This window comes from Apaloderma vittatum, unplaced genomic scaffold (genome assembly GCF_000703405.1).
Source record: "Apaloderma vittatum isolate BGI_N311 unplaced genomic scaffold, ASM70340v1 scaffold11732, whole genome shotgun sequence".
NCBI lineage: Eukaryota > Metazoa > Chordata > Aves > Trogoniformes > Trogonidae > Apaloderma > Apaloderma vittatum.
This window is the reverse complement of record NW_009705283.1, coordinates 10,111-19,217: the sequence shown is the minus strand read 5'-3', so window position 1 is coordinate 19,217 and position 9,107 is coordinate 10,111. Positions and strand designations below refer to the sequence as shown.

The window sequence follows — 9,107 nt, the reverse complement described above, 5'->3', positions numbered from 1 at the left end:
CGCTGGAGAGTGGGGAAGTCCGTTAGGGGGAACGAGGAGCTGCAGTGCAAGAAACTTAAAAAAAAAAACCACTTGAGGTTATTAAAGTGAAGAGGTGGTGGCCTCAGTGGGCTGCAAAGCCTGCAGCAGCTGTGTGTGAAAAAATACATTTCATGCCCTCCACTTGACTTCACGCACATAAAATCCATAGTCTGAAATAATAATAAGGTTTATACGATGCTGTAGTTCGTGCACTATGGTAATTATATGTAGTAATACACAATGGTGTATTATTTTTTCCATATATGAATTTTTGCATATATGAGTGCTGTAGTCAAACTTACTTTTCTTTATACGTTGTGTTTTAAGTTTAGCCTCAGAATTCAGACGTACTTGTCTTGCTGACTGTTTCTTCTAACTGCAGTCTGTTTTCAGCTTTGAAATAACTTTGACTCTATCTTGTTCTGATTTTATTTTTGTAAACAAGGTGACTTATTTCTTTTGCAAGACCTTATTGGCAGAAATATATCCATTTCCTTGGCTGTTGATGCTTTTGACAACTGTAATGGAAGGTGGCTCAAGACTAACTTGACTTCTCCTACTCCCTCTCTCTGTGTTACTTTTCTGCTTTGTTGAAGCTGCTGCACAAAAAGTGCACCTGTGGCTGGCACTAACTGCAAGCAGAGTGAAGGAAATGAGGTTTAGTACTACCTGGAATTTGAACCACCTTGTTTCCTGCCCTCCGAGGCCAGGGGCTGGAGCACTCCGAAGTCAGGACCACATCGGCCATGTGGAAATCGGTCATGGAAGATGACAAGGTAATCTTTAACCAGTTTTTAAATATGAAATGAGCTTTATATAAAAGCAGTGGGAATAAAAGTAGCGTTCATTCTGCCTCCGTAAAAAACTCAAGTCTTCTGTGGAAAACAGATGATAAGGAGGGAAGAGTAAAGAGGTTCTGTTGGAACTGTGTGGTCATAGTATTTAATTTTTGTAATTCATTCAAATTTGAAGTAATTCAGGCCTTCCATTAATTGATTTCAAAGGCGTGTCCTTATTTTACTGCCAAAACGTTGTGTGACGTGTTGCAATCAGTGTGTTGCTGTAATGTTATCTTTACACTCTAGACTTGTTTTACATCTGTGTGTGTCCTATCGTTACAGCAGACAGTGTCTGTTGAAGATCCTTTGTCTTAGTGCTTGGATGAGATTCAGCTTCTGATTTTTATTTTACTTCTGTTGTCTTCTGAGAGAAAGGAAACGCATACCGTGAGGACAGAAGTAATATTTGAGCCCAAAGAAAGAGGTTTTGGTCAATTAATCACGTGATTGTCCACAGCTCTCTGGTGGCTGCTGCTTTTGGAGAGGCAGATTCCTGTGTTTGCATTTTACAGGTGGATGGTGTTTCCTCAAAGCCTTGGAGAAGTGTTGTCAGGTTTCTTCCCATCAGAAGGAGGTCACAAGATTTAAATTTGGCTCTTGGTTTCAAAAGGGGAAATGGGATCCGCTCTCACTTTGTTTTCAAAACCCATGTGCTTTTCCAGTGGGAGCACTTCTGTTTTAAAAGGAAAAAAAATGGGGAACTAAGTCATGTGGATATCAAGTTTTTTTTTTCTTTTCTTTTTTTCTCTTTTTCCATTCAGTAGTGTTTGAGAATCTGTTCTCTTAGAGCAGCTGTAGTAGGAGAGTTCTGTGCTACGTGATTATTCTCCTCCCTTCCACTAGGATTGGTAAGTCTGTGCTTCTCTTCTTTTCTTTTCCTTACACTTTGTTACAGAATGCAGGCACATTTGCTTATTTGAGAACCAAAATTTTCTTAGCCTGCGCCCTGTTTTTCAGAAGCAGGTGAGACACACAGCATTCCAAATTCTAGGGACCTTCAGCAAGGTTTAGGCTTCCAAGTACTCTTGTCTCAGTCACAGTTGATTTCTTAAGTCCCTTAAGTGCTTTGTCCTTTTTTTTTTTTTTTTTTTTTGCATATGTAAATGATTCTGTAGATAAAAAGTTACTCGACTGTAACCAGGAGGAGACGTGCTTTGGTAGGCGTATGGTGACTCCAGTTGTGACCTTCGGCTTCAGGGATGGAGCAGTGCCATTCAAGCTGAAAATGAACTCCAAAAAAAAAAAAAGCGAATGACTGTACTGCAACTCTGTGAATTTAGGAGGGAGGTTGAAAAGTTTCATCCCTCAAGTAATGGGAGTTTTAAAATAGCTTTCTGGAAGGAGTCCTGGGGTTAAAAAAGTGACGGTGTATCAAGTTTCGTTGCAGAACAACTGAACCAGGGTCTATGGTTCAGCTGCTGATAGTTAGAAGCAAATGAATGGAGTGAGAAGGATCTTTCCAGCTATATATCAAATACTGTATCGTGTTTGCAGCGGTTTCTTTTGTGGGGAGAGCCTTGCGTGGGGTTACTACTGGTTTTAAAGTGATGGCACTGGGAGAAGTATCAAGCCTTAGTTGTCCATTCTTTATGTAGAATTTGGGGTGTATTTCAAACAGCGTGCCAGCTTTTCCCGTAGTGAAAAGTACTCTGCTCTAAAGAGAGACAACCCAGTCGATTTGAACAGGAGGTGATTTGAAAAGGAATGATTAAGAATCGTTAAATGTAAGAGATTATTTTGAGACGTATTGGCGAGGTTTTGGTTATTCATGTGCATTTAGTAAAACTGTGGAGCTTATAAATACGTGACTCATCATTTTTGGGGAAGACAAACTTAACTACAGCTTTTTAAATCACCAGTAAGAGGGACTCTAAAACATTTGTATATGTGAACCACATTTTTGGATGCACTTCTATGATACTTGAAAAGCTCTCAGCATCTTTGGGAGTTCCTGGCACCTCACAGGAGGGCTCAGGCCAGTCGAGAATCAACCTCCAAGTCTGAATTTGATATTGATTTTCATCCTCTTTCACTTTTTTTAGCTCTTAGAAATTGTTGTCTTTCAATAGAAAATGTTGTCTTGCAGGTCATGGTAGTGATAGAGACAAAGTAATTTTGCAGGTTTTTACAGCTCCTCAGGATGATCTGTCTGAACTAGCCACAGTGCAGAAGAGAGAACTGGGAACAGACGTCGTATTAAGATGAAGAGCCTGGTTAATGCCCTCTATGTAGCTTCAGAATAATTTTTGTTGATGTGATGTAGAGGTTGACATTGTAGACAAGCATACGCTTTACTGAAGATAAATAAAAGAAATCACAGTCTTTATGAAAAATCCTTTTTATCATTGCTCTTCCGTGTCCTAATGAGTTAGAGGTACTCTACCTGTCTTTCTTTTGCTCACAGGACTACATGGAACTCTGGTGATCAGGCTGTTCCTCACACTTGTCATCATGTTGGCAGAAGGCATCTTAATGAGGCTCACGTATAAAGAAAGCTGTCATCAGGAAAGGCCTCACAAGTCTTGTGCATCCGGAAAGGATAAAGAAGGCATCTGGACACAGAAACTTGTAGACAACCCTAAAATTAAAGGCTTTGCTGGTGGACAGGAGAAGCAGGATGAGATTGCAGCTAGAAGTAGCAAACCAGAACACTGGAGCAGTTCGCGATGGAGATCCATAGAAGAGGTACCTGCAAAAGATCAGAAAAAGCTTCTGAAAGGGATTGTGTCACCGGCTCTACATATCCCCAAAAGAGACCAGCATCCCGAGCAGGTGGATTTGTACACATCCTGGTCATGGAACAGCATTTATCAAAACTATCCGGACCTACATATTGGGGGTGACCGTGTGGGCGCCCACACTTGCGACTCAGGTTGTGTTCTAGACCACGTGTGGGATGAACCCCACGACGGCCCCGTTCTACTCTCCGTAGATATTCCTCTAGGTCAGTCTCCTCTGTGCGAGCATCCCGAAAAGCCAAGTGTGAAGTCCCTGCCTGGAGATGAGTCTGGAGAAAGGAGCATCGTGCTCGGTGAGGAGCCTCTTTCGAACTCCATGCTCAACAAGTACATGGAAACAAAAGTGGCGGAGTTCTATAAACAGTTTTTTGAAGAAAGCTTGGCCAGGTGCGGTTCTGTAACGAACCTCCTCGCTTGCAGCTTCATCAGGAATAACCTGAATCAGATCAGCTTTCAGATATCGCAGGAGCAGAAGATAGAAACATTAAAGGCCAGAGAAGTGCTCTTGCGCTCCTTGGCTTTATTTAGTTCGTGCAACACCGCCAACAGGAGTAGCTCAGAGTTAAGTACTCCGGACTTACAAATCTCAAACCCAGCATGCAGGAAAAAGAGCTGCAGGGTGCAGTTTACATCATGACTGATCTACTGAGCTGGAGAGGTGAATATGATTCCCTAAGGATTAGTTTGGGAAATGAAAATATGTGCACACTACAGACTTCTTCCGATAAATATTTTAAGGCTTAAACTGTATTTTGTTAGCAGAGGAAGTAAAGATTGCTGTGTTCTTTTTTTTTTTTTCTAATGTAGAATTTGAAATAAATTTAAAAAATGCTCATCAACCATATTTCCGTAATGTATATCTCCTTCTCCAAAACTCTGGCTGTACAAGTGATGGTGCTCTTGTACCACTGGTCTTAGTCCTGCCAGAAAAATAAGTCAAGGTGTGTGCGGGTAAAATTTTGCTCAGAGACTGATCTACCTGGAGAGTAATTAAGAGTCAAATTGTCGCTGCTGCACTTTGCATTGGGCTGTAGAATTGAAGCCCAAGTTTTAGACACTTGGGTTCAAGTTTTGCTTCTGCAAATCTTGATTGGTGACTGAAAAAAATATCTTTGGTTTGAAATTCTTGACAGCAGGTTGAGAACTCTCTTTATTTTGTATATGTTGTCGTGCATAGGAAATGGATTGATGTGAAATGTGAATGAAGATACAGTGTATGTGTGTTTGTGCTGCATAGCTGGAGTACGGTACAGTGAAAATCTAGGTGAAGGAGTTGAAATACTATCTCAATCTCGATCATTTCTGTAAAAAAAACCGTTTTCCTCTTAAATAAATCTTCCCTCTCTGATGTAACCTCCTCGGCTTTCTGTGAGTGTGTTACTATTTTATATTCCATCTGTATTTTTAGTAAAGGGAACTCTGCCTTTTATTACCTTGGAAATGAAGCACCTGCAGCCTCGGTGGGCTGAGATTACTGCAACCTTCCTGAAAAGGTAATATTTCAGCTGGCCATTAATCCTGTCACCTTCGTAAAGTGAGAGAGAATGTTACCTGGTCTAGTAAGGAACCCTCTTGGCTTGCACCACAGGTGAGTGTGGCTTGATGCTCCTGAGGTTCTGAGTTTGCAAATAAAATCCAAAAATCTAGCAATGAACTGTGTTTATATCATCTCTTAAAAAAATGCACTTTATGCATCTGGACCTAAAATCTTTGTCAGCTCTCTAAGAGAATGTGAAGGAGCTTGTGATCTCTCAGTAATAATACATCAAATGCAAACTGTTTTGTGTTTGTAAATCAGGGCCCTTGACATCTCATCAGTCCTTTGAAAAGATCAAAGTTGTTTGTTGGGTCTCTTTGGGGTTTTTTTGCATTTTATTGTGTTTTGCATCTTGAAAAAGCCCAACAACTCAAAGTCTGAGCTGGCATTTATAATGAAAATACCTGTAGGCTCGAAAGAATGCCTCAGAACATCGGGAAGATCTGCCTTGAAGCTCTTAATTCAAGTAATTTAGCTTATTGATGAGTTGCATTTACTGCAGCAGAAGCTGTATGGTGGGGCTTGGAGGTGAAGTGGCCTGTTTGAGCCAAAGTGAAAATAGAAATTTGCGGAAGGAAGGTGGGCTGGGCCTTTAATAACCTGTATCTGCAAAGACTGCATGTTCGTGGCACGGGGCTTCTTGAGGAGGATGCAAATGGAACTACAAAACTTCCCTGTCATAAGATTTTTATCCTTTTCAGATGCCTTTTTGTTTAATCTGTGTGCCAGAAAAAACTGGAATTGGGGAAGTGGTAGCAGGGAATTCTTGCCAGTTCTCGTTCCGTGTTCCGACAGAGAAATGCTCCTCAGGTACCAGGACCCTGGAGAAAACCGGACTCCTCAGGTGAGCCCACCCAGTTAACTGATACCTGCGAATGCCTGGTGTAGAGAATAACATCTGCCACTGTGGGATGCTCTCTTTCTGTGGACTATGTCTATCGGGACTTTATTTCACTTGGGATGCTTTTTTGGGGCTATCTTTCAGGGAGAAAAGTTGGCTCTGTTGTTAGGATCTCCTTAAATTGCTGTTTCTTGGAAACAGCCTGGTGTTGTGCTGCTTTTCCTGGGGCCTCGCCGGTGTTCCAGTGCTGAATGACGGATGAGCCAGGGGCTGAGGACCTTCACCTGGTGAACCATAACTGCAGGAGACTGGGAGAACTGTGGCTTTCAAACCAACTGCGGAAGAAATGCGAAGGCTCACAGGGATTTTCTGTGTCTTGTTAAGGCTGCTTCTCCTGGAGGGTAGGTGGGAACAGCATCTTTCCTAAATAGAGCTCCAGTTATGTAAATTTGAAATACACGGCTCTGAACTCTGTGAAACTCTGCTCCATCCACAAACGGGGCTGGCAAGTCAACCTACGTGGTGTCCCTGCAGCTGAATTAACCCCGCAGGGGGCTGCTAGCTCTAACTGCCCTCTGCTCTGCACAGGACTGGAAACACTGGTTTTGCTGTGAGCATGGAGTTTTATGCATTGGAGCTCAAGTTCTTCACTTCACACTAAGTGGCACAGTGTGCCTGTAATTCGCTTTTTGTGCTTTTGTGTTAGGCTTTTCTGCAAACTCTCCGGTCCTACCATCCCCAGCTGTAGGAAACCCCACAGGGGCTTCCTGAGTTCTGAGGCACAGCAAATGCTTCCAGTTCCCTGTGACAGAAGTACCCACGGAACGCTGCTGACGTGTGACCTCTGACTTAATATTTAGGAGTCCTTGATGCTCCTCGGAAAAATTCTTGTTTTGTGCAATAATGTGATTTCTTAATATACTCTGTTATTTTTTCGCTCTCATTCCCCATCTGTAGCAGCTGCACACTTCTGCTTTCCAGCGCCAAGTTTTTAAGACACACTGACCATTTATTCACTTGCTCTGTCTGTTGCTCAACCATATGAAGTTGATGTTTCCATAATTAAGCACTAAGCTGAGATGTAACAAAAGCTAACAAGGAAGAGTGAGCGAACCCCCAGACTCGTGCCCCCTCTTATTTTGTGTATGTAAACTATACTAATGCTTTATTCCAAATGAAATAACATTTGTGAACTTAATGCAACAGAGAGCGTAACTGCAAACTGTTTTCAAAAAAATCTGGGCTTGGAGTTTTAAATTAACATAGTTCATTTAACCGTCTTTCCTGTTAGTTGGATTATAAAGTAAAAACCACCACTCCTTTCCTGCAGGGTGCCGCGGTACGTGGGACCAGCGTGTGGGCAAATCACGCCTGACAAATTTGGTGGCCTTCTACGATGGGGTTACAGCACGGGTGGATAAGAGAAGAGGACCTGGTATCATCTACCCAAAAGACCTTTCAAGTCCCCTCTGACACAAACCGTTCCATGATTCTATTTCCAGCCAGAAGCTTAAAGCGGATGCCACTGCTGTTGGCCTGCTGTAATCATGCTGATTCCTGGGGTTTGTTTTCCTCCTCGGCTTTTGCTTTATTTTGAGATTACGCAACTATCGTGACCGCGCGCCACGACAACAGTCATATTCAGCGCTTGGTTTGTCCGGGCTTGTGTATTTTCCCCGCGGGTGGTCAGCAGTTTGGTCAGGGGACAGGAAGAGTTGAGTAAACTGGTAGAAGATGGTGAATGAGAAGAATTTCTTCCATCCTCCCCTGCAGCTGTGTGTGAGTGTGAGGGAGAGCAGCGATGGAGAAGCAGCAGCTGATATCTCTTGCCCTTCTCAGCAGCCACAGGGACCACAGCTGAAAATGTTGACGTGACCCATGGGCATGACCCATGCTCATCCTACAAGGGCAGGTTCCTCCAGGAATTTGTTCTTTGCACTGTGAAATACCCCCTGGTTTTGTTGTATGTAATGCTCGAGGCCAGAGCAGGAAAAATCTTCAGCTGTGCTCTGGTGAGCAGGGCTTGAAGGATCCTTGGAAGTCCTGTTGGTTTGGGTGCCTAATTAATGAGAAATAACTTTGATGTCGTAGTTGACTCAGCCTCTGGGTCTCTTAGACTGACCAGCAGCATGACCTGGAGATTTTCCTACCCAGCTTTAAGGGCTTTACTTTGATCGTATGAAAAGTTGTGAATATTAAAAGTATTATTTAATGGAAGAAATCTCACACCGCTGCTTGAATATGAATCTGCTGTTGTGTGAGTTTTGGATGTGTCTCTGAGAATCAAAAGTTTAGAGTTTAAATCAGAAAAGTGGGGTTTAGATTACCAAAAATGAGAAGTATTAGCTGCTGTATTGAGGCCACAGTTCCAGGCTTCTCCCCTTATCAGGATAATGAAAAATATTAAAGGCTGTTTAGTTCACAGGTCATTCCAGTGATTGCTCCAAGCGCTCAAGCTGTTATTGACAAAAGCAGAATCCCTGCAGAAGGCAGTGCCAAAATGACTAAAACAGTGCTCAGCCTATAGGAATTCTTTAAGTCCATGTTAATTAGGCAGCTGTTAAACATAAAGCTGTAGCACGGTCGGGTGGCTGCCTGATGGGAGTTACCAATTTCCGTTCGGTGGAGTTCCACGTAGAACTTACGTGGGAATTTCTGTTGGAAATTAAATTTCTACTGGAAATATTGTATTTCCATGGAAGTTTCCATACAGAATGGAACTTTGAACTATACGGGAGTTCTATGGTGCAAGGCAAGGAGAATGTGGGTCTTTTAGATCTTCCTGGTATTCATATGGGGGAACTAGTTGTGGAGTTCTTCATTTAGGTGAGGTAAAGCCATCAGTGATAAATCTGTGTTTTTCCAGTTGCCCACATGTGAAGCTGTGAACCACAAAACTTGATTTGGCATCGTATACATCCCCTGCAGCACCCTGGTGATGAGAGGGAGCGGGGGGCAAAAAGAACTCTTGTTCTTTTGGTTTATTCTTCTCTACTCATTAATATCGAATTTCCTCGCTGTCATCTTATTCAAATTCTTGTTAAAGTCAGATTTTTGAATGAAGTCACTGATGTTTAATTTGATGGATGCTCTTACCTGGGCTCCCGGAGGGGGGCACATGGGGTCAGCAG

The 9,107-nt window shown here is 42.6% G+C and overlaps 1 protein-coding gene across 1 annotated transcript; it reads left to right on the top strand.

Moving 5' to 3' along the window:
• The first annotated feature begins 3,311 nt into the window (after positions 1–3,311).
• LOC104270854 (uncharacterized protein CXorf21 homolog) lies at positions 3,312–4,235 on the top strand. The gene has a single exon (XM_009865334.1). The coding sequence runs from the start codon at positions 3,312–3,314 to the stop codon at positions 4,233–4,235; it is 924 nt and encodes a 307-aa protein (XP_009863636.1).
• Positions 4,236–9,107: the final 4,872 nt, after the last annotated feature.